We start from the raw sequence: 25388 nt of genomic DNA on the forward strand, positions 1-25388 counted from the left end.
AGGGGTTAATGTGCCAACATTATATATTATTTTATTATACCCTGCTTACCCCTTGGTGGGTAGGATCCTTTTGATTGAAATGTAGGTGCTGCCTGGTCTGTGCAATCATATGCCAATACCACATGTGTAAATGTGAACCGCAGATCAATACATAACATTAGGAATAAAATAGTGAAATATGCAAATATAAATGAATAAATAAAGTTTTTTCATTTATAAACATTTACTTTATCCACAAACTTCCAGGCATGAGGAAAAAACAAGTTAAAAAATATATTATAAAAATGCTAGGGGGTTGGTGGGGGAGGGGGGGCTCAGCCTGGAAAAGTATGAAGCCTGAAGTTGGGCTTTGACAATGCCGCCAATGGGGTTCTATAATGTGATGCCGGTAATGACTTTAATAACCCTCCAAAGTATTTTGTTTCCTCTCTTTTGGAGCCCCTCAAATTATACAAAGGGTTTTTACTCCTGACAAACTCTGACCTCTAAATTAAATATTAACACCCCAACACTGCATGAAAAGAAAAAAATCACAGCAAAGGTGGAAATAATAAAATAAAGACATTGTAGATAAACCCAGCTCAGCCCCGCCCTGTGCTGAGAAATGTGAGATGACCTTTAGATTTTCCGTGTCGGAGACTTTTTCATTTCATTTCTCTCTTCTGCGGTCAGCGATGGCGTCTGCTGATCTGAGAGAGGAGCTGGACTGTTCCATCTGTCTGAACATTTATACTGATCCTGTAAACCTGAGATGTGGACACAACTTCTGCCGGGTCTGTATTGATCAATCGTTGGATACACGGGAGGGGTCTGGAGGTTATTCCTGTCCTCAGTGCAGAGAAGAGTTCCAGGATCGGCCTGCATTGCAGAGGAACATCACACTACGTAACATAGTGGAGACCTTCCGTTCTACTCAGCCAGATGAGAAGAAGACTGGAATCTTCTGTACTTACTGCATTCACTCTCCTGTACCCGCTGTTAGATCCTGTCTGATGTGTGAAGCTTCTCTGTGTGATAATCACCTGAGAATCCACAGCAAGTCACCAGAACATGTCCTAACTGACCCCACCACTTCCATGGAGAACAGAAAATGCGCCATCCATAGGGAGCTTCTTAAATATTACTGTGCTGTAGATGCCGCCTGTATCTGTGTGTCCTGCAGTTTGGCTGGAGAACACCAGGGACACAAGGTGGAGACTCTGGATGAGGCTTCTGAGAAGAAGAAACAGAAACTGAGAAAAGTTCTGCAGAAACTGATGACAGAGACAGAGAAGATGGAGAAAAGAGTCCAGAGTCTGCAGGAACGTAAGGGAAAAGTACAAGAAAAATCAGCTGGTCTAACAGGTCTAACAATTTTTTATTTATAATTTTTTATTTATATTCTATTTTTTCAAATTGTTTTTCATTATTATTTTTTCCGATTTTTTTTTTTTTTTTTTAATTTTCCCAACTCCGTCCCAGATTATATGGTCCTTCTACCACAACATCGTGATCCTATCTATGCATCATCCCCCCGCTGCTTCATAAATAATTAATAATTCCATTCCCCATACCTACATATATATATATATATATACATATATATAAATAAAATAAAACATTATATAATTTATTATCTGGCCATACTAGCCGTATCAACTTACTTTCATTATATTATCACTAGAGATGAGCGAATCGAAGTAGGCGAAGTGGAATTCGTTTCGAATATTAGGAAAATCCGAAAATAAGCAGACTTCGGATGCGCGAATCGAAATTTTTCCTAAAATGGCGGCGACATGTGCGGCGACGGAGCGGGGATGTCTGGGAAGGCACGCAGACAAGGCGCGCTGACCCATAATGCATTCATTCATGACATGTGATCGCATTAGCCAATCAGCAGCCAGCCAGCACTGTGTAATGGTCGAGCTATAAATGGCGGCCATTTTAGAATTCTCCATTTGCCTCCAGTCATTCAACAGAGGCAGACCTGGCTGTATTCAGGGAGAGAGTTAGGGACAGAGAAACGTTACTTAGGGACACAGAAACGTTAGTTAGGGCCACAGAATCGTTACTTAGGGCCACAGAAACGTTACTTAGAGCCACAGAATCGTTAGTTAGTGCCACAGAAACGTTACTTAGGGACACAGAATTGTTACTCAGGGACAGACAGAATTGTTACTGAGGGATACAGAATTGTTACTGAGGGCCACAGAATCATTACTTAGGGCCACAGAAACGTTACTTAGTGCCACAGAATTGATACTTAGGGACAGACACAGAATTGTTACTGAGGGACACAGATTTGTTACTGAGGGCCACAGAATCGTTACTTAGGGCCACAGAATTGTTACTTAGGGACAGACACAGAATTGTTACTGAGGGACACAGATTTGTTACTGAGGGCCACAGAATCGTTACTTAGGGCCACAGAAACGTTACTTAGGGCCACAGAATTGTTACTTAGGGACAGACACAGAATTGTTACTGAGGGACACAGATTTGTTACTGAGGGCCACAGAATCGTTACTTAGGGCCACAGAAACGTTACTTAGGGCCACAGAATTGTTACTTAGGGCCACAGAATTGTTACTTAGGGACAGACACAGAATTGTTCCTGAGGGACACAGATTTGTTACTGAGGGCCACAGAAACATTACTTAGGGCCACAGAAACATTACTTAGGGCCACAGAATCGTTACTTAGGGCCACAGAAACGTTACTTAGGGCCACAGAAACGTTACTTAGGGCCACAGAATTGTTACTTAGGGACAGACACAGAATTGTTACTGAGGGACACAGATTTGTTACTGAGGGCCACAGAAACGTTACTTAGGGCCACAGAATCGTTACTTAGGGCCACAGAAACGTTACTTAGGGCCACAGAAATGTTACTTAGGGCCACAGAATTGTTACTTAGGGACAGACACAGAATTGTTACTGAGGGACACAGATTTGTTACTGAGGGCCACAGAAACGTTGCTTAGGGCCACAGAAACGTTACTTAGGGCCACAGAATCATTACTTAGGGCCACAGAAACGTTACTTAGGGCCACAGAAACGTTACTTAGGGCCATAGAATTGTTACTTAGGTTCAGACACAGAATTGTTACTGAGGGACACAGATTTGTTACTGAGGGCAACAGAAACATTACTTAGAGCCACAGAAACGTTACTTAGGGCCACAGAATCGTTACTTAGGGCCACAGAAACGTTACTTAGGGCCACAGAATTGTTACTTAGGGACAGACACAGAATTGTTATTGAGGGACACAGAATTGTTACTGAGGGCCACAGAACCGTTACTTAGGGCCACAGAAACGTTACTTAGGGCCACAGAATTGTTACTTAGGGACAGACACAGAATTGTTACTGAGGGACACAGATTTGCTACTGAGGGCCACAGAAACGTTACTTAGGGCCACAGAAACGTTATTTAGGGCCACAGAATCGTTACTTAGGGCCACAGAAACATTACTTAGGGCCACAGAAAGGTTACTTAGGGACACAGAATTGTTACTCAGGGACAGACACAGAATTGTTACTAAGGGACACAGAATTGTTACTGAGGGACACAGAATTGTTACTGAGGGACACAGAATTGTTACTCAGGGACAGACACAGAATTGTTACTCAGGGACAGACACAGAATTGTTACTGAGGGACACAGAATTGTTACTGAGGGACACAGAATTGTTACTGAGGGACACAGAATTGTTACTGAGGGACACAAAACTGTTACTTAGGGACACAGAACTGTTACTTAGGGCCACAGAAACGTTACTCAGGGACACAGAATTGTTACTCAGGGACAGACACAGAATTGTTACTCAGGGACAGACACAGAATTGTTACTGAGGGACACAGAATTGTTACTGAGGGACACAGAATTGTTACTCAGGGACAAAGAATTGTTACTCAGGGACAGACACAGAATTGTTACTCAGGGACACAGAATTGTTACTGAGGGACACAGAATTGTTACTGAGGGACACAGAATTGTTACTGAGGGCCACAGAACTGTTACTTAGGGCCACAGAAACGTTACTCAGGGACACATAATTGTTACTCAGGGACACAGAATGGTTTAATTAAAGAGTATGTCAGACAACATGCAGAGGAGTGGCAGAGGAGGCAATGTTTTAGGAGCGAGCAGACGTGGCAGCAGAGGAAGGGGTCGAGGCAGCACTATTCGCAGCCAGAAGCCAGTGCTCCCGGTGTCATCCACTACAGTGAGGAAGAGCTAACAGAGGGCGGTCAGGAACGGGGGGAGACATCCGCCTCTTCAGCAGCCAGGCGAAGAACTAGTGGCGAGGAGAGTAGCTCGGTAGCCGGTCAAGAGACAGGTCTGTCTCCTGACCCACACGCAGCCGAGGGGGCTAGTAGTGAGGCGGAGACCCTAATTGATGATGATGAGGCTGATGGCACTTGGCAGCCTCGTCGTCATCAGGCTATTGCTTCCGCATCATCAGGAGAAGAGGGTGGCAGCTTGGCAGCGAGCAAAACAGTCGGTGGGTTGTCTCCATCGCCACACTCTGCCATGTGCCACTTTAAGGTCTCCGCACACACTGCTGGTGTGTTCCATTTTTTGTCATAGGGTGCTGGCAGATTACGGGCCTCCCATAGCTGCTGCCAGGCCCCTAATCTGCCATGGGCCCCTATACCGCCTCCTCATGCTGCTGCCAGGTCCAGAGTGTCTCATGGGTCCCTGTACGGCCTCCCATTGCTGCTGTCTCCATCGCCACACTCTGCCATGTGCCACTTTCAGGTCTCCTCACACTGCTGGTGTGTTCCATTTTTTGTCATAGGGTGCTGGCAGATTACGGGCCTCCCATAGCTGCTGCCAGGCCCCTAATCTGCCATGGGCCCCTATACCGCCTCCTCATGCTGCTGCCAAGTCCAGAGTCTCTCATGGGTCCCTGTACGGCCTCCCATTGCTGCTGTCTCCATCGCCACACTCTGCCATGTGCCACTTTCAGGTCTCCTCACACTGCTGGTGTGTTCCATTTTTTGACATAGGGTGCTGGCAGATTACGGGCCTCCCATAGCTGCTGCCAGGCCCCTAATCTGCCATAGGCCCCTGTACCGCCTCCTCATGCTGCTGCCAGGTCCACAGTGTCTCATGCCATGTGCCACTTTCAGGTCTCCTCACACTGCTGGTGTGTTCAATTTTTTGACATAGGGTGCTGGCAGATTACGGGCCTCATATAGCTGCTGCCAGGCTCATAATCTGACATGGGCCCCTATACCGCCTCCTCATGCTGCTGCCAAGTCCAGAGTCTCTCATGGGTCCCTGTACGGCCTCCCATTGCTGCTGTCTCCATCGCCACACTCTGCCATGTGCCACTTTCAGGTCTCCTCACACTGCTGGTGTGTTCCATTTTTTGTCATAGGGTGCTGGCAGATTACGGGCCTCCCATAGCTGCTGCCAGGCCCCTAATCTGCCATGGGCCCCTGTACCGCCTCCTCATGCTGCTGCCAAGTCCAGAGTCTCTCATGGGTCCCTGTACGGCCTCCCATTGCTGCTGTCTCCATCGCCACACTCTGCCATGTGCCACTTTCAGGTCTCCTCACACTGCTGGTGTGTTCCATTTTTTGTCATAGGGTGCTGGCAGATTACGGGACTCCTATAGCTGCTGCCAGGCCCCTAATCTGCCATGGGCCCCTGTACCGCCTCCTCATGCTGCTGCCAGGTCCACAGTGTCTCATGCCATGTGCCACTTTCAGGTCTCCTCACACTGCTGGTGTGTTCAATTTTTTGACATAGGGTGCTGGCAGATTACGGGCCTCCCATAGCTGCTGCCAGGCCCCTAATCTGCCATGGGCCCCTATACCACCTCCTCATGCTGCTGCCAAGTCCAGAGTCTCTCATGGGTCCCTGTACGGCCTCCCATTGCTGCTGTCTCCATCGCCACACTCTGCCATGTGCCACTTTCAGGTCTCCTCACACACTGCTGGTGTGTTCCATTTTTTGTCATAGGGTGCTGGCAGATTACGGGCCTCCCATAGCTGCTGCCAGGCCCCTAATCTGCCATGGGCCCCTGTACCGCCTCCTCATGCTGCTGCCAGGTCCACAGTGTCTCATGCCATGTGCCACTTTCAGGTCTCCTCACGCTGCTGGTGTGTTCAATTTTTTGACATAGGGTGCTGGCAGATTACGGGCCTCCCATAGCTGCTGCCAGGCCCCTAATCTGCCATGGGCCCCTATACCGCCTCCTCATGCTGCTGCCAAGTCCAGAGTCTCTCATGGGTCCCTGTACTGCCTCCCATTGCTGCTGTCTCCATCGCCACACTCTGCCATGTGCCACATTCAGGTCTCCTCACACTGCTGGTGTGTTCCATTTTTTGTCATAGGGTGCTGGCAGATTACGGGCCTCCCATAGCTGCTGCCAGACCCCTAATCTGCCATGGGCCCCTATACCGCCTCCTCATGCTGCTGCCAAGTCCAGAATCTCTCATGGGTCCCTGTACGGCCTCCCATTGCTGCTGTCTCCATCGCCACACTCTGCCATGTGCCACTTTCAGGTCTCCTCACACACTGCTGGTGTGTTCCATTTTTTGTCATAAGGTGCTGGCAGATTACGGGCCTCCCATAGCTGCTGCCAGGCCCCTAATCTGCCATGGGCCCCTGTACCGCCTCCTCATGCTGCTGCCAGGTCCACAGTGTCTCATTCCATGTGCCACTTTCAGGTCTACTCACACTGCTGGTGTGTTCCATTTTTTGTCATAGGGTGCTGGCAGATTACGGGCCTCCCATTGCTGCTGCCAGGCCCCTAATCTGCCATGGGCCCCTGTACCGCCTCCTCATGCTGCTGCCAGGTCCAGAGTCTCTCATGGGTCCCTGTATGGCCTCCCATTGCTGCTGTCTCCATCGCCACACTCTGCCATGTGCCACTTTCAGGTCTCCTCACACTGCTGGTGTGTTACATTTTTTGTCATAGGGTGCTGGCAGATTACGGGCCTCCCATTGCTGCTGCCAGGCCCCTAATCTGCCATGGGCCCCAGTACCGCCTCCTCATGCTGCTGCCAGGTCCACAGTCTCTCATGGGTCCCTGTACGGCCTCCCATTGCTGCTGTCTCCATCGCCACACTCTGCCATGTGCCACTTTCAGGTCTCCTCACACTGCTGGTGTGTTCCATTTTTTGTCATAGGGTGCTGGCAGATTACGGGCCTCCCATAGCTGCTGCCAGGCCCCTAATCTGCCATGGGCCCCTATACCGCCTCCTCATGCTGCTGCCAAGTCCAGAGTCTCTCATGGGTCCCTGTACGGCCTCCCATTGCTGCTGTCTCCATCGCCACACTCTGCCATGTGCCACTTTCAGGTCTCCTCACACTGCTGGTGTGTTCCATTTTTTGACATAGGGTGCTGGCAGATTACGGGCCTCCCATAGCTGCTGCCAGGCCCCTAATCTGCCATAGGCCCCTGTACCGCCTCCTCATGCTGCTGCCAGGTCCACAGTGTCTCATGCCATGTGCCACTTTCAGGTCTCCTCACACTGCTGGTGTGTTCAATTTTTTGACATAGGGTGCTGGCAGATTACGGGCCTCATATAGCTGCTGCCAGGCTCATAATCTGACATGGGCCCCTATACCGCCTCCTCATGCTGCTGCCAAGTCCAGAGTCTCTCATGGGTCCCTGTACGGCCTCCCATTGCTGCTGTCTCCATCGCCACACTCTGCCATGTGCCACTTTCAGGTCTCCTCACACTGCTGGTGTGTTCCATTTTTTGTCATAGGGTGCTGGCAGATTACGGGCCTCCCATAGCTGCTGCCAGGCCCCTAATCTGCCATGGGCCCCTGTACCGCCTCCTCATGCTGCTGCCAAGTCCAGAGTCTCTCATGGGTCCCTGTACGGCCTCCCATTGCTGCTGTCTCCATCGCCACACTCTGCCATGTGCCACTTTCAGGTCTCCTCACACTGCTGGTGTGTTCCATTTTTTGTCATAGGGTGCTGGCAGATTACGGGACTCCTATAGCTGCTGCCAGGCCCCTAATCTGCCATGGGCCCCTGTACCGCCTCCTCATGCTGCTGCCAGGTCCACAGTGTCTCATGCCATGTGCCACTTTCAGGTCTCCTCACACTGCTGGTGTGTTCAATTTTTTGACATAGGGTGCTGGCAGATTACGGGCCTCCCATAGCTGCTGCCAGGCCCCTAATCTGCCATGGGCCCCTATACCACCTCCTCATGCTGCTGCCAAGTCCAGAGTCTCTCATGGGTCCCTGTACGGCCTCCCATTGCTGCTGTCTCCATCGCCACACTCTGCCATGTGCCACTTTCAGGTCTCCTCACACACTGCTGGTGTGTTCCATTTTTTGTCATAGGGTGCTGGCAGATTACGGGCCTCCCATAGCTGCTGCCAGGCCCCTAATCTGCCATGGGCCCCTGTACCGCCTCCTCATGCTGCTGCCAGGTCCACAGTGTCTCATGCCATGTGCCACTTTCAGGTCTCCTCACGCTGCTGGTGTGTTCAATTTTTTGACATAGGGTGCTGGCAGATTACGGGCCTCCCATAGCTGCTGCCAGGCCCCTAATCTGCCATGGGCCCCTATACCGCCTCCTCATGCTGCTGCCAAGTCCAGAGTCTCTCATGGGTCCCTGTACTGCCTCCCATTGCTGCTGTCTCCATCGCCACACTCTGCCATGTGCCACATTCAGGTCTCCTCACACTGCTGGTGTGTTCCATTTTTTGTCATAGGGTGCTGGCAGATTACGGGCCTCCCATAGCTGCTGCCAGACCCCTAATCTGCCATGGGCCCCTATACCGCCTCCTCATGCTGCTGCCAAGTCCAGAATCTCTCATGGGTCCCTGTACGGCCTCCCATTGCTGCTGTCTCCATCGCCACACTCTGCCATGTGCCACTTTCAGGTCTCCTCACACACTGCTGGTGTGTTCCATTTTTTGTCATAAGGTGCTGGCAGATTACGGGCCTCCCATAGCTGCTGCCAGGCCCCTAATCTGCCATGGGCCCCTGTACCGCCTCCTCATGCTGCTGCCAGGTCCACAGTGTCTCATTCCATGTGCCACTTTCAGGTCTACTCACACTGCTGGTGTGTTCCATTTTTTGTCATAGGGTGCTGGCAGATTACGGGCCTCCCATTGCTGCTGCCAGGCCCCTAATCTGCCATGGGCCCCTGTACCGCCTCCTCATGCTGCTGCCAGGTCCAGAGTCTCTCATGGGTCCCTGTATGGCCTCCCATTGCTGCTGTCTCCATCGCCACACTCTGCCATGTGCCACTTTCAGGTCTCCTCACACTGCTGGTGTGTTACATTTTTTGTCATAGGGTGCTGGCAGATTACGGGCCTCCCATTGCTGCTGCCAGGCCCCTAATCTGCCATGGGCCCCAGTACCGCCTCCTCATGCTGCTGCCAGGTCCACAGTCTCTCATGGGTCCCTGTACGGCCTCCCATTGCTGCTGTCTCCATCGCCACACTCTGCCATGTGCCACTTTCAGGTCTCCTCACACACTGCTGATGTGTTCAATTTTTTGACATAGGGTGCTGGCAGATTACGGGCCTCCCATAGCTGCTGCCAGGCCCCTAATCTGCCATGGGCCCCTATACCGCCTCCTCATGCTGCTGCGAAGTCCAGAGTCTCTCATGGGTCCCTGTACGGCCTCCCATTGCTGCTGTCTCCATCGCCACACTCTGCCATGTGCCACTTTCAGGTCTCCTCACACTGCTGGTGTGTTCCATTTTTTGTCATAGGGTGCTGGCAGATTACGGGCCTCCCATAGCTGCTGCCAGGCCCCTAATCTGCCATGGGCCCCTGTACCGCCTCCTCATGCTGCTGCCAGGTCCACAGTGTCTCATGCCATGTGCCACTTTCAGGTCTCCTCACACTGCTGGTGTGTTCCATTTTTTGTCATAGGGTGCTGGCAGATTACAGGCCTCCCATAGCTGCTGCCAGGCCCCTAATCTGCCATGGGCCCTTATACCGCCTCCTCATGCTGCTGCCAAGTCCAGAGTCTCTCATGGGTCCCTGTACGGCCTCCCATTGCTGCTGTCTCCATCGCCACACTCTGCCATGTGCCACTTTCAGGTCTCCTCACACTGCTGGTGTGTTCCATTTTTTGTCATAGGGTGCTGGCAGATTACGGGCCTCCCATTGCTGCTGCCAGGCCCCTAATCTGCCATGGGCCCCTATATACCGCCTCCTCATGCTTCTGCCAGGTCCAGAGTCTCTCATGGGTCCCTGTACGGCCTCCCATTGCTGCTGTCTCCATCGCCACACTCTGCCATGTGCCACTTTCAGGTCTCCTCACACTGCTGGTGTGTTACATTTTTTGTCATAGGGTGCTGGCAGATTACGGGCCTCCCATTGCTGCTGCCAGGCCCCTAATCTGCCATGGGCCCCTGTACCGCCTCCTCATGCTGCTGCCAGGTCCACAGTCTCTCATGGGTCCCTGTACGGCCTCCCATTGCTGCTGTCTCCATCGCCACACTCTGCCATGTGCCACTTTCAGGTTTCCTCACACACTGCTGGTGTGTTCAATTTTTTGACATAGGGTGCTGGCAGATTACGGGCCTCCCATAGCTGCTGCCAGGCCCCTAATCTGCCATGGGCCCCTATACCGCCTCCTCATGCTGCTGCGAAGTCCAGAGTCTCTCATGGGTCCCTGTACGGCCTCCCATTGCTGCTGTCTCCATCGCCACACTCTGCCATGTGCCACTTTCAGGTCTCCTCACACTGCTGGTGTGTTCCATTTTTTGTCATAGGGTGCTGGCAGATTACGGGCCTCCCATAGCTGCTGCCAGGCCCCTAATCTGCCATGGGCCCTTATACCGCCTCCTCATGCTGCTGCCAAGTCCAGAGTCTCTCATGGGTCCCTGTACGGCCTCCCATTGCTGCTGTCTCCATCGCCACACTCTGCCATGTGCCACTTTCAGGTCTCCTCACACACTGCTGGTGTGTTCAATTTTTTGTCATAGGGTGCTGGCAGATTACGGGCCTCCCATAGCTGCTGCCATTCCCCTAATCTGCCATGGGCCCCTGTACCGCCTCCTCATGCTGCTGCCAGGTCCACAGTGTCTCATGCCATGTGCCACTTTCAGGTCTCCTCACACTGCTGGTGTGTTCAATTTTTTGACATAGGGTGCTGGCAGATTACGGGCCTCCCATAGCTGCTGCCAGGCCCCTAATCTGCCATGGGCCCCTATACCGCCTCCTCATGCTGCTGCCAAGTCCAGAGTCTCTCATGGGTCCCTGTACGGCCTCCCATTGCTGCTGTATCCATCGCCACACTCTGCCATGTGCCACTTTCAGGTCTCCTCACACTGCTGGTGTGTTCCATTTTTTGTCATAGGGTGCTGGCAGATTACGGGCCTCCCATAGCTGCTGCCAGGCCCCTAATCTGCCATGGGCCCCTGTACCGCCTCCTCATGCTGCTGCCAAGTCCAGAATCTCTCATGGGTCCCTGTACGGCCTCCCATTGCTGCTGTCTCCATCGCCACACTCTGCCATGTGCCACTTTCAGGTCTCCTCACACACTGCTGGTGTGTTCCATTTTTTGTCATAGGGTGCTGGCAGATTACGGGCCTCCCATAGCTGCTGCCAGGCCCCTAATCTGCCATGGGCCCCTGTACCGCCTCCTCATGCTGCTGCCAGGTCCACAGTGTCTCATGCCATGTGCCACTTTCAGGTCTCCTCACACTGCTGGTGTGTTCCATTTTTTGTCATAGGGTGCTGGCAGATTATGGGCCTCCCATTGCTGCTGCCAGGCCCCTAATCTGCCATGGGCCCCTGTACCGCCTCCTCATGCTGCTGCCAGGTCCACAGTCTCTCATGGGTCCCTGTACGGCCTCCCATTGCTGCTGTCTCCATCGCCACACTCTGCCATGTGCCACTTTCAGGTCTCCTCACACACTGCTGGTGTGTTCCATTTTTTGTCATAGGGTGCTGGCAGATTACGGGCCTCCCATTGCTGCTGCCAGGCCCGTAATCTGCCATGGGCCCCCGTACCGACTCCTCATGCTGCTGCCAGGTCCACAGTGTCTCATGCCATGTGCCACTTTCAGGTCTCCTCACACTGCTGGTGTGTTCCATTTTTTGTCATAGGGTGCTGGCAGATTACGGGCCTCCCATTGCTGCTGCCAGGCCCCTAATCTGCCATGGGCCCCTGTACCGCCTCCTCATGCTGCTGCCAGGTCCACAGTCTCTCATGGGTCCCTGTACGGCCTCCCATTGCTGCTGTCTCCATCGCCACACTCTGCCATGTGCCACTTTCAGGTCTCCTCACACTGCTGGTGTGTTCCATTTTTTGTCATAGGGTGCTGGCAGATTACGGGCCTCCCATAGCTGCTGCCAGGCCCCTAATCTGCCATGGGCCCCTGTACCGCCTCCTCATGCTGCTGCCAGGTCCAGAGTCTCTCATGGGTCCCTGTACGGCCTCCCATTGCTGCTGTCTCCATCGCCACACTCTGCCATGTGCCACTTTCAGGTCTCCTCACACTGCTGGTGTGTTACATTTTTTGTCATAGGGTGATGGCAGATTACAGGCCTCCCATAGCTGCCGCCAGGCCCCTAATCTGCCATGGGCCCCTGTACCGCCTCCTCATGCTGCTGCCAGGTCCACAGTGTCTCATGCCATGTGCCACTTTCAGGTCTCCTCACACTGCTGGTGTGTTCAATTTTTTGACATAGGGTGCTGGCAGATTACGGGCCTCCCATAGCTGCTGCCAGGCCCCTAATCTGCCATGGGCCCCTATACCGCCTCCTCATGCTGCTGCGAAGTCCAGAGTCTCTCATGGGTCCCTGTACGGCCTCCCATTGCTGCTGTCTCCATCGCCACACTCTGCCATGTGCCACTTTCAGGTCTCCTCACACTGCTGGTGTGTTCCATTTTTTGTCATAGGGTGCTGGCAGATTACGGGCCTCCCATAGCTGCTGCCAGGCCCCTAATCTGCCATGGGCCCCTGTACCGCCTCCTCATGCTGCTGCCAAGTCCAGAGTCTCTCATGGGTCCCTGTACGGCCTCCCATTGCTGCTGTCTCCATCGCCACACTCTGCCATGTGCCACTTTCAGGTCTCCTCACACTGCTGGTGTGTTCCATTTTTTGTCATAGGGTGCTGGCAGATTACGGGACTCCTATAGCTGCTGCCAGGCCCCTAATCTGCCATGGGCCCCTGTACCGCCTCCTCATGCTGCTGCCAGGTCCACAGTGTCTCATGCCATGTGCCACTTTCAGGTCTCCTCACACTGCTGGTGTGTTCAATTTTTTGACATAGGGTGCTGGCAGATTACGGGCCTCCCATAGCTGCTGCCAGGCCCCTAATCTGCCATGGGCCCCTATACCACCTCCTCATGCTGCTGCCAAGTCCAGAGTCTCTCATGGGTCCCTGTACGGCCTCCCATTGCTGCTGTCTCCATCGCCACACTCTGCCATGTGCCACTTTCAGGTCTCCTCACACACTGCTGGTGTGTTCCATTTTTTGTCATAGGGTGCTGGCAGATTACGGGCCTCCCATAGCTGCTGCCAGGCCCCTAATCTGCCATGGGCCCCTGTACCGCCTCCTCATGCTGCTGCCAGGTCCACAGTGTCTCATGCCATGTGCCACTTTCAGGTCTCCTCACACTGCTGGTGTGTTCAATTTTTTGACATAGGGTGCTGGCAGATTACGGGCCTCCCATAGCTGCTGCCAGGCCCCTAATCTGCCATGGGCCCCTATACCGCCTCCTCATGCTGCTGCCAAGTCCAGAGTCTCTCATGGGTCCCTGTACTGCCTCCCATTGCTGCTGTCTCCATCGCCACACTCTGCCATGTGCCACATTCAGGTCTCCTCACACTGCTGGTGTGTTCCATTTTTTGTCATAGGGTGCTGGCAGATTACGGGCCTCCCATAGCTGCTGCCAGACCCCTAATCTGCCATGGGCCCCTATACCGCCTCCTCATGCTGCTGCCAAGTCCAGAATCTCTCATGGGTCCCTGTACGGCCTCCCATTGCTGCTGTCTCCATCGCCACACTCTGCCATGTGCCACTTTCAGGTCTCCTCACACACTGCTGGTGTGTTCCATTTTTTGTCATAAGGTGCTGGCAGATTACGGGCCTCCCATAGCTGCTGCCAGGCCCCTAATCTGCCATGGGCCCCTGTACCGCCTCCTCATGCTGCTGCCAGGTCCACAGTGTCTCATTCCATGTGCCACTTTCAGGTCTACTCACACTGCTGGTGTGTTCCATTTTTTGTCATAGGGTGCTGGCAGATTACGGGCCTCCCATTGCTGCTGCCAGGCCCCTAATCTGCCATGGGCCCCTGTACCGCCTCCTCATGCTGCTGCCAGGTCCAGAGTCTCTCATGGGTCCCTGTATGGCCTCCCATTGCTGCTGTCTCCATCGCCACACTCTGCCATGTGCCACTTTCAGGTCTCCTCACACTGCTGGTGTGTTACATTTTTTGTCATAGGGTGCTGGCAGATTACGGGCCTCCCATTGCTGCTGCCAGGCCCCTAATCTGCCATGGGCCCCAGTACCGCCTCCTCATGCTGCTGCCAGGTCCACAGTCTCTCATGGGTCCCTGTACGGCCTCCCATTGCTGCTGTCTCCATCGCCACACTCTGCCATGTGCCACTTTCAGGTCTCCTCACACACTGCTGATGTGTTCAATTTTTTGACATAGGGTGCTGGCAGATTACGGGCCTCCCATAGCTGCTGCCAGGCCCCTAATCTGCCATGGGCCCCTATACCGCCTCCTCATGCTGCTGCGAAGTCCAGAGTCTCTCATGGGTCCCTGTACGGCCTCCCATTGCTGCTGTCTCCATCGCCACACTCTGCCATGTGCCACTTTCAGGTCTCCTCACACTGCTGGTGTGTTCCATTTTTTGTCATAGGGTGCTGGCAGATTACGGGCCTCCCATAGCTGCTGCCAGGCCCCTAATCTGCCATGGGCCCCTGTACCGCCTCCTCATGCTGCTGCCAGGTCCACAGTGTCTCATGCCATGTGCCACTTTCAGGTCTCCTCACACTGCTGGTGTGTTCCATTTTTTGTCATAGGGTGCTGGCAGATTACAGGCCTCCCATAGCTGCTGCCAGGCCCCTAATCTGCCATGGGCCCTTATACCGCCTCCTCATGCTGCTGCCAAGTCCAGAGTCTCTCATGGGTCCCTGTACGGCCTCCCATTGCTGCTGTCTCCATCGCCACACTCTGCCATGTGCCACTTTCAGGTCTCCTCACACTGCTGGTGTGTTCCATTTTTTGTCATAGGGTGCTGGCAGATTACGGGCCTCCCATTGCTGCTGCCAGGCCCCTAATCTGCCATGGGCCCCTATATACCGCCTCCTCATGCTTCTGCCAGGTCCAGAGTCTCTCATGGGTCCCTGTACGGCCTCCCATTGCTGCTGTCTCCATCGCCACACTCTGCCATGTGCCACTTTCAGGTCTCCTCACACTGCTGGTGTGTTACATTTTTTGTCATAGGGTGCTGGCAGATTACGGGCCTCCCATTGCTGCTGCCAGGCCCCTAATCTGCCATGGGCCCCTGTACCGCCTCCTCATGCTTCTGCCAGGTCCACAGTCTCTCATGGGTCCCTGTACGGCCTCCCATTGCTGCTGTCTCCATCGCCACACTCTGCCATGTGCCACTTTCAGGTTTCCTCACACACTGCTGGTGTGTTCAATTTTTTGACATAGGGTGCTGGCAGATTACGGGCCTCCCATAGCTGCTGCCAGGCCCCTAATCTGCCATGGGCCCCTATACCGCCTCCTCATGCTGCTGCGAAGTCCAGAGTCTCTCATGGGTCCCTGTACGGCCTCCCATTGCTGCTGTCTCCATCGCCACACTCTGCCATGTGCCACTTTCAGGTCTCCTCACACTGCTGGTGTGTTCCATTTTTTGTCATAGGGTGCTGGCAGATTACGGGCCTCCCATAGCTGCTGCCAGGCCCCTAATCTGCCATGGGCCCTTATACCGCCTCCTCATGCTGCTGCCAAGTCCAGAGTCTCTCATGGGTCCCTGTACGGCCTCCCATTGCTGCTGTCTCCATCGCCACACTCTGCCATGTGCCACTTTCAGGTCTCCTCACACACTGCTGGTGTGTTCAATTTTTTGTCATAGGGTGCTGGCAGATTACGGGCCTCCCATAGCTGCTGCCATTCCCCTAATCTGCCATGGGCCCCTGTACCGCCTCCTCATGCTGCTGCCAGGTCCACAGTGTCTCATGCCATGTGCCACTTTCAGGTCTCCTCACACTGCTGGTGTGTTCAATTTTTTGACATAGGGTGCTGGCAGATTACGGGCCTCCCATAGCTGCTGCCAGGCCCCTAATCTGCCATGGGCCCCTATACCGCCTCCTCATGCTGCTGCCAAGTCCAGAGTCTCTCATGGGTCCCTGTACGGCCTCCCATTGCTGCTGTCTCCATCGCCACACTCTGCCATGTGCCACTTTCAGGTCTCCTCACACTGCTGGTGTGTTCCATTTTTTGTCATAGGGTGCTGGCAGATTACGGGCCTCCCATAGCTGCTGCCAGGCCCCTAATCTGCCATGGGCCCCTGTACCGCCTCCTCATGCTGCTGCCAAGTCCAGAATCTCTCATGGGTCCCTGTACGGCCTCCCATTGCTGCTGTCTCCATCGCCACACTCTGCCATGTGCCACTTTCAGGTCTCCTCACACACTGCTGGTGTGTTCCATTTTTTGTCATAGGGTGCTGGCAGATTACGGGCCTCCCATAGCTGCTGCCAGGCCCCTAATCTGCCATGGGCCCCTGTACCGCCTCCTCATGCTGCTGCCAGGTCCACAGTGTCTCATGCCATGTGCCACTTTCAGGTCTCCTCACACTGCTGGTGTGTTCCATTTTTTGTCATAGGGTGCTGGCAGATTATGGGCCTCCCATTGCTGCTGCCAGGCCCCTAATCTGCCATGGGCCCCTGTACCGCCTCCTCATGCTGCTGCCAGGTCCACAGTCTCTCATGGGTCCCTGTACGGCCTCCCATTGCTGCTGTCTCCATCGCCACACTCTGCCATGTGCCACTTTCAGGTCTCCTCACACACTGCTGGTGTGTTCCATTTTTTGTCATAGGGTGCTGGCAGATTACGGGCCTCCCATTGCTGCTGCCAGGCCCGTAATCTGCCATGGGCCCCCGTACCGACTCCTCATGCTGCTGCCAGGTCCACAGTGTCTCATGCCATGTGCCACTTTCAGGTCTCCTCACACTGCTGGTGTGTTCCATTTTTTGTCATAGGGTGCTGGCAGATTACGGGCCTCCCATTGCTGCTGCCAGGCCCCTAATCTGCCATGGGCCCCTGTACCGCCTCCTCATGCTGCTGCCAGGTCCACAGTCTCTCATGGGTCCCTGTACGGCCTCCCATTGCTGCTGTCTCCATCGCCACACTCTGCCATGTGCCACTTTCAGGTCTCCTCACACTGCTGGTGTGTTCCATTTTTTGTCATAGGGTGCTGGCAGATTACGGGCCTCCCATAGCTGCTGCCAGGCCCCTAATCTGCCATGGGCCCCTGTACCGCCTCCTCATGCTGCTGCCAGGTCCAGAGTCTCTCATGGGTCCCTGTACGGCCTCCCATTGCTGCTGTCTCCATCGCCACACTCTGCCATGTGCCACTTTCAGGTCTCCTCACACTGCTGGTGTGTTACATTTTTTGTCATAGGGTGATGGCAGATTACAGGCCTCCCATAGCTGCCGCCAGGCCCCTAATCTGCCATGGGCCCCTGTACCGCCTCCTCATGCTGCTGCCAGGTCCACAGTGTCTCATGCCATGTGCCACTTTCAGGTCTCCTCACACTGCTGGTGTGTTCAATTTTTTGACATAGGGTGCTGGCAGATTTCGGGCCTCCCATAGCTGCTGCCAGGCCCCTAATCTGCCATGGGCCCCTATACCGCCTCCTCATGCTGCTGCGAAGTCCAGAGTCTCTCATGGGTCCCTGTACGGCCTCCCATTGCTGCTGTCTCCATCGCCACACTCTGCCATGTGCCACTTTCAGGTCTCCTCACACTGCTGGTGTGTTCCATTTTTTGTCATAGGGTGCTGGCAGATTACGGGCCTCCCATTGCTGCTGCCAGGCCCCTAATCTGCCATGGGCCCCTATATACCGCCTCCTCATGCTTCTGCCAGGTCCAGAGTCTCTCATGGGTCCCTGTACGGCCTCCCATTGCTGCTGTCTCCATCGCCACACTCTGCCATGTGCCACTTTCAGGTCTCCTCACACTGCTGGTGTGTTACATTTTTTGTCATAGGGTGCTGGCAGATTACGGGCCTCCCATTGCTGCTGCCAGGCCCCTAATCTGCCATGGGCCCCTGTACCGCCTCCTCATGCTGCTGCCAGGTCCACAGTCTCTCATGGGTCCCTGTACGGCCTCCCATTGCTGCTGTCTCCATCGCCACACTCTGCCATGTGCCACTTTCAGGTTTCCTCACACACTGCTGGTGTGTTCAATTTTTTGACATAGGGTGCTGGCAGATTACGGGCCTCCCATAGCTGCTGCCAGGCCCCTAATCTGCCATGGGCCCCTATACCGCCTCCTCATGCTGCTGCGAAGTCCAGAGTCTCTCATGGGTCCCTGTACGGCCTCCCATTGCTGCTGTCTCCATCGCCACACTCTGCCATGTGCCACTTTCAGGTCTCCTCACACTGCTGGTGTGTTACATTTTTTGTCATAGGGTGATGGCAGATTACAGGCCTCCCATAGCTGCCGCCAGGCCCCTAATCTGCCATGGGCCCCTGTACCGCCTCCTCATGCTGCTGCCAGGTCCACAGTGTCTCATGCCATGTGCCACTTTCAGGTCTCCTCACACTGCTGGTGTGTTCAATTTTTTGACATAGGGTGCTGGCAGATTACGGGCCTCCCATAGCTGCTGCCAGGCCCCTAATCTGCCATGGGCCCCTATACCGCCTCCTCATGCTGCTGCGAAGTCCAGAGTCTCTCATGGGTACCTGTACGGCCTCCCATTGCTGCTGTCTCCATCGCCACACTCTGCCATGTGCCACTTTCAGGTCTCCTCACACTGCTGGTGTGTTCCATTTTTTGTCATAGGGTGCTGGCAGATTACGGGCCTCCCATAGCTGCTGCCAGGCCCCTAATCTGCCATGGGCCCTTATACCGCCTCCTCATGCTGCTGCCAAGTCCAGAGTCTCTCATGGGTCCCTGTACGGCCTCCCATTGCTGCTGTCTCCATCGCCACACTCTGCCATGTGCCACTTTCAGGTCTCCTCACACACTGCTGGTGTGTTCAATTTTTTGTCATAGGGTGCTGGCAGATTACGGGCCTCCCATAGCTGCTGCCATTCCCCTAATCTGCCATGGGCCCCTGTACCGCCTCCTCATGCTGCTGCCAGGTCCACAGTGTCTCATGCCATGTGCCACTTTCAGGTCTCCTCACACTGCTGGTGTGTTCAATTTTTTGACATAGGGTGCTGGCAGATTACGGGCCTCCCATAGCTGCTGCCAGGCCCCTAATCTGCCATGGGCCCCTATACCGCCTCCTCATGCTGCTGCCAAGTCCAGAGTCTCTCATGGGTCCCTGTACGGCCTCCCATTGCTGCTGTCTCCATCGCCACACTCTGCCATGTGCCACTTTCAGGTCTCCTCACACTGCTGATGTGTTCCATTTTTTGTCATAGGGTGCTGGCAGATTACGGGCCTCCCATAGCTGCTGCCAGGCCCCTAATCTGCCATGGGCCCCTGTACCGCCTCCTCATGCTGCTGCCAAGTCCAGAATCTCTCATGGGTCCCTGTACGGCCTCCCATTGCTGCTGTCTCCATCGCCACACTCTGCCATGTGCCACTTTCAGGTCTCCTCACACACTGCTGGTGTGTTCCATTTTTTGTCATAGGGTGCTGGCAGATTACGGGCCTCCCATAGCTGCTGCCAGGCCCCTAATCTGCCATGGGCCCCTGTACCGCCTCCTCATGCTGCTGCCAGGTCCACAGTGTCTCATGCCATGTGCCACTTTCAGGTCTCCTCACACTGCTGGTGTGTTCCATTTTTTGTCATAGGGTGCTGGCAGATTACGGGCCTCCCATTGCTGCTGCCAGGCCCCTAATCTGCCATGGGCCCCTGTACCGCCTCCTCATGCTGCTGCCAGGTCCACAGTCTCTCATGGGTCCCTTTACGGCCTCCCATTGCTGCTGTCTCCATCGCCACACTCTGCCATGTGCCACTTTCAGGTCTCCTCACACACTGCTGGTGTGTTCCATTTTTTGTCATAGGGTGCTGGCAGATTACGGGCCTCCCATTGCTGCTGCCAGGCCCGTAATCTGCCATGGGCCCCCGTACCGACTCCTCATGCTGCTGCCAGGTCCACAGTGTCTCATGCCATGTGCCACTTTCAGGTCTCCTCACACTGCTGGTGTGTTCCATTTTTTGTCATAGGGTGCTGGCAGATTACGGGCCTCCCATTGCTGCTGCCAGGCCCCTAATCTGCCATGGGCCCCTGTACCGCCTCCTCATGCTGCTGCCAGGTCCACAGTCTCTCATGGGTCCCTGTACGGCCTCCCATTGCTGCTGTCTCCATCGCCACACTCTGCCATGTGCCACTTTCAGGTCTCCTCACACTGCTGGTGTGTTCCATTTTTTGTCATAGGGTGCTGGCAGATTACGGGCCTCCCATAGCTGCTGCCAGGCCCCTAATCTGCCATGGGCCCCTGTACCGCCTCCTCATGCTGCTGCCAGGTCCAGAGTCTCTCATGGGTCCCTGTACGGCCTCCCATTGCTGCTGTCTCCATCGCCACACTCTGCCATGTGCCACTTTCAGGTCTCCTCACACACTGCTGGTGTGTTCCATTTTTTGTCATCGGGTGCTGGCAGATTACGGGCCTCCCATTGCTGCTGCCAGGCCCCTAATCTGCCATGGGCCCCTGTACCGCCTCCTCATGCTGCTGCCAGGTCCACAGTCTCTCATGGGTCCCTGTACGGCCTCCCATTGCTGCTGTCTCCATCGCCACACTCTGCCATGTGCCACTTTCAGGTCTCCTCACACTGCTGGTGTGTTCCATTTTTTGTCATAGGGTGCTGGCAGATTATGGGCCTCCCATAGCTGCTGCCAGGCCCCTAATCTGCCATGGGCCCCTGTACCGCCTCCTCATGCTGCTGCCAGGTCCAGAGTCTCTCATGGGTCCCTGTACGGCCTCCCATTGCTGCTGTCTCCATCGCCACACTCTGCCATGTGCCACTTTCAGGTCTCCTCACACTGCTGGTGTGTTACATTTTTTGTCATAGGGTGATGGCAGATTACAGGCCTCCCATAGCTGCCGCCAGGCCCCTAATCTGCCATGGGCCCCTGTACCGCCTCCTCATGCTGCTGCCAGGTCCACAGTGTCTCATGCCATGTGCCACTTTCAGGTCTCCTCACACTGCTGGTGTGTTCAATTTTTTGACATAGGGTGCTGGCAGATTACGGGCCTCCCATAGCTGCTGCCAGGCCCCTAATCTGCCATGGGCCCCTATACCGCCTCCTCATGCTGCTGCGAAGTCCAGAGTCTCTCATGGGTCCCTGTACGGCCTCCCATTGCTGCTGTCTCCATCGCCACACTCTGCCATGTGCCACTTTCAGGTCTCCTCACACTGCTGGTGTGTTCCATTTTTTGTCATAGGGTGCTGGCAGATTACGGGCCTCCCATTGCTGCTGCCAGGCCCCTAATCTGTCATGGGCCCCTATATACCGCCTCCTCATGCTTCTGCCAGGTCCAGAGTCTCTCATGGGTCCCTGTACGGCCTCCCATTGCTGCTGTCTCCATCGCCACACTCTGCCATGTGCCACTTTCAGGTCTCCTCACACTGCTGGTGTGTTACATTTTTTGTCATAGGGTGCTGGCAGATTACGGGCCTCCCATTGCTGCTGCCAGGCCCCTAATCTGCCATGGGCCCCTGTACCGCCTCCTCATGCTGCTGCCAGGTCCACAGTCTCTCATGGGTCCCTGTACGGCCTCCCATTGCTGCTGTCTCCATCGCCACACTCTGCCATGTGCCACTTTCAGGTTTCCTCACACACTGCTGGTGTGTTCAATTTTTTGACATAGGGTGATGGCAGATTACGGGCCTCCCATAGCTGCTGCCAGGCCCCTAATCTGCCATGGGCCCCTATACCGCCTCCTCATGCTGCTGCGAAGTCCAGAGTCTCTCATGGGTCCCTGTACGGCCTCCCATTGCTGCTGTCTCCATCGCCACACTCTGCCATGTGCCACTTTCAGGTCTCCTCACACTGCTGGTGTGTTACATTTTTTGTCATAGGGTGATGGCAGATTACAGGCTTCCCATAGCTGCCGCCAGGCCCCTAATCTGCCATGGGCCCCTGTACCGCCTCCTCATGCTGCTGCCAGGTCCACAGTGTCTCATGCCATGTGCCACTTTCAGGTCTCCTCACACTGCTGGTGTGTTCAATTTTTTGACATAGGGTGCTGGCAGATTACGGGCCTCCCATAGCTGCTGCCAGGCCCCTAATCTGCCATGGGCCCCTATACCGCCTCCTCATGCTGCTGCGAAGTCCAGAGTCTCTCATGGGTCCCTGTACGGCCTCCCATTGCTGCTGTCTCCATCGCCACACTCTGCCATGTGCCACTTTCAGGTCTCCTCACACTGCTGGTGTGTTCCATTTTTTGTCATAGGGTGCTGGCAGATTACGGGCCTCCCATAGCTGCTGCCAGGCCCCTAATCTGCCATGGGCCCTTATACCGCCTCCTCATGCTGCTGCCAAGTCCAGAGTCTCTCATGGGTCCCTGTACGGCCTCCCATTGCTGCTGTCTCCATCGCCACACTCTGCCATGTGCCACTTTCAGGTCTCCTCACACACTGCTGGTGTGTTCAATTTTTTGTCATAGGGTGCTGGCAGATTACGGGCCTCCCATAGCTGCTGCCATTCCCCTAATCTGCCATGGGCCCCTGTACCGCCTCCTAATGCTGCTGCCAGGTCCACAGTGTCTCATGCCATGTGCCACTTTCAGGTCTCCTCACACTGCTAGTGTGTTCAATTTTTTGACATAGGGTGCTGGCAGATTACGGGCCTCCCATAGCTGCTGCCAGGCCCCTAATCTGCCATGGGCCCCTATACCGCCTCCTCATGCTGCTGCCAAGTCCAGAGTCTCTCATGGGTCCCTGTACGGCCTCCCATTGCTGCTGTCTCCATCGCCACACTCTGCCATGTGCCACTTTCAGGTCTCCTCACACTGCTGGTGTGTTCCATTTTTTGTCATAGGGTGCTGGCAGATTACGGGCCTCCCATAGCTGCTGCCAGGCCCCTAATCTGCCATGGGCCCCTGTACCGCCTCCTCATGCTGCTGCCAAGTCCAGAATCTCTCATGGGTCCCTGTACGGCCTCCCATTGCTGCTGTCTCCATCGCCACACTCTGCCATGTGCCACTTTCAGGTCTCCTCACACACTGCTGGTGTGTTCCATTTTTTGTCATAGGGTGCTGGCAGATTACGGGCCTCCCATAGCTGCTGCCAGGCCCCTAATCTGCCATGGGCCCCTGTACCGCCTCCTCATGCTGCTGCCAGGTCCACAGTGTCTCATGCCATGTGCCACTTTCAGGTCTCCTCACACTGCTGGTGTGTTCCATTTTTTGTCATAGGGTGCTGGCAGATTACGGGCCTCCCATTGCTGCTGCCAGGCCCCTAATCTGCCATGGGCCCCTGTACCGCCTCCTCATGCTGCTGCCAGGTCCACAGTCTCTCATGGGTCCCTTTACGGCCTCCCATTGCTGCTGTCTCCATCGCCACACTCTGCCATGTGCCACTTTCAGGTCTCCTCACACACTGCTGGTGTGTTCCATTTTTTGTCATAGGGTGCTGGCAGATTACGGGCCTCCCATTGCTGCTGCCAGGCCCGTAATCTGCCATGGGCCCCCGTACCGACTCCTCATGCTGCTGCCAGGTCCACAGTGTCTCATGCCATGTGCCACTTTCAGGTCTCCTCACACTGCTGGTGTGTTCCATTTTTTGTCATAGGGTGCTGGCAGATTACGGGCCTCCCATTGCTGCTGCCAGGCCCCTAATCTGCCATGGGCCCCTGTACCGCCTCCTCATGCTGCTGCCAGGTCCACAGTCTCTCATGGGTCCCTGTACGGCCTCCCATTGCTGCTGTCTCCATCGCCACACTCTGCCATGTGCCACTTTCAGGTCTCCTCACACTGCTGGTGTGTTCCATATTTTGTCATAGGGTGCTGGCAGATTACGGGCCTCCCATAGCTGCTGCCAGGCCCCTAATCTGCCATGGGCCCCTGTACCGCCTCCTCATGCTGCTGCCAGGTCCAGAGTCTCTCATGGGTCCCTGTACGGCCTCCCATTGCTGCTGTCTCCATCGCCACACTCTGCCATGTGCCACTTTCAGGTCTCCTCACACACTGCTGGTGTGTTCCATTTTTTGTCATAGGGTGCTGGCAGATTACGGGCCTCCCATTGCTGCTGCCAGGCCCCTAATCTGCCATGGGCCCCAGTACCGCCTCCTCATGCTGCTGCCAGGTCCAGAGTCTCTCATGGGTCCCTGTACGGCCTCCCATTGCTGCTGTCTCCATCGCCACACTCTGCCATGTGCCACTTTCAGGTCTCCTCACACACTGCTGGTGTGTTCCATTTTTTGTCATAGGGTGCTGGCAGATTACGGGCCTCCCATTGCTGCTGCCAGGCCCGTAATCTGCCATGGGCCCCCGTACCGACTCCTCATGCTGCTGCCAGGCCCGTAATCTGTCATGGGCCCCTGTTGTCGCTTGTTGGCATATTCCGCTCGTTCAGATGCTCCTTCTCCTGCTACTCCTCTTCACGGATTCCGTCAGCAGTCTTTCTTGGAATCCGTTTCCAAGAGACAACAGTTTGCGAGCACGCACCCGACGGTGCAGAAGCTGAACGTCGTCCTGTCCAAGTTGCTGCTGCCAGGCTCGTAATCTGTCATGCGCCCCTGTACCGCCTCCTCATGCTGCTGCCAGGTCCAGAGTGTGTCATGGGCCCCCGTACCGACTCCTCATGCTGCTGCTAGGCCCGTAATCTGTCATGGGCCCCTGTACCGCCTCCTCATGCTGCTGCCAGGTCCAGAGTGTGTCATGGGCCCCCGTGCCGACTCCTCATGCTGCTGCCAGGCCCGTAATCTGTCATGGGCCCCTGTACCGCCTCCTCATGCTGCTGCCAGGTCCAGAGTGTGTCATGGGCCCCCATACCGACTCCTCATGCTGCTGCCAGGCCCGTAATCTGCCATGGGCCCCCGTACCAACTCCTCATGCTGCTGCCAGGCCCGTAATCTGTCATGGGCCCCTGTACCGCCTCCTCATGCTGCTGCCAGGTCCAGAGTCTCTCATGGGTCCCTGTACGGCCTCCCATTGCTGCTGTCTCCATCGCCACACTCTGCCATGTGCCACTTTCAGGTCTCCTCACACTGCTGGTGGGTTCCATTTTGTCATAGGGTGCTGTATGGCCTCCCATTGCTGCTGCCTCCACCACCACACTGTGGCTCCACAGTCTGGTTTTGGCCCCGTGA

The 25388-nt window shown here is 55.1% G+C and overlaps 1 protein-coding gene across 2 annotated transcripts in view; it reads left to right on the plus strand.

Annotated features, from left to right (window-relative positions):
* Positions 1–674: 674 nt before the first annotated feature.
* LOC149450318 (E3 ubiquitin/ISG15 ligase TRIM25-like) overlaps positions 675–25388 on the plus strand; it is a 30974-nt gene continuing 6260 nt past the window's right edge. Inside the window, exon 1 of one of the 2 annotated variants that reach the window (XM_089692035.1) lies at positions 675–1344. In XM_089692035.1, the coding sequence (XP_089548161.1) occupies positions 675–1344 (670 nt within the window). The remainder of the gene's footprint in view (positions 1345–25388) is intronic. The other variant, XM_089692036.1, reaches the window with a different exon arrangement.

The sequence above is a fragment of the Staurois parvus genome, unplaced genomic scaffold (assembly GCF_062004578.1).
Source record: "Staurois parvus isolate SC_StPar_1 unplaced genomic scaffold, SC_StPar_1.0 ptg000575l, whole genome shotgun sequence".
NCBI classification, from domain to species: Eukaryota; Metazoa; Chordata; class Amphibia; order Anura; family Ranidae; genus Staurois; species Staurois parvus.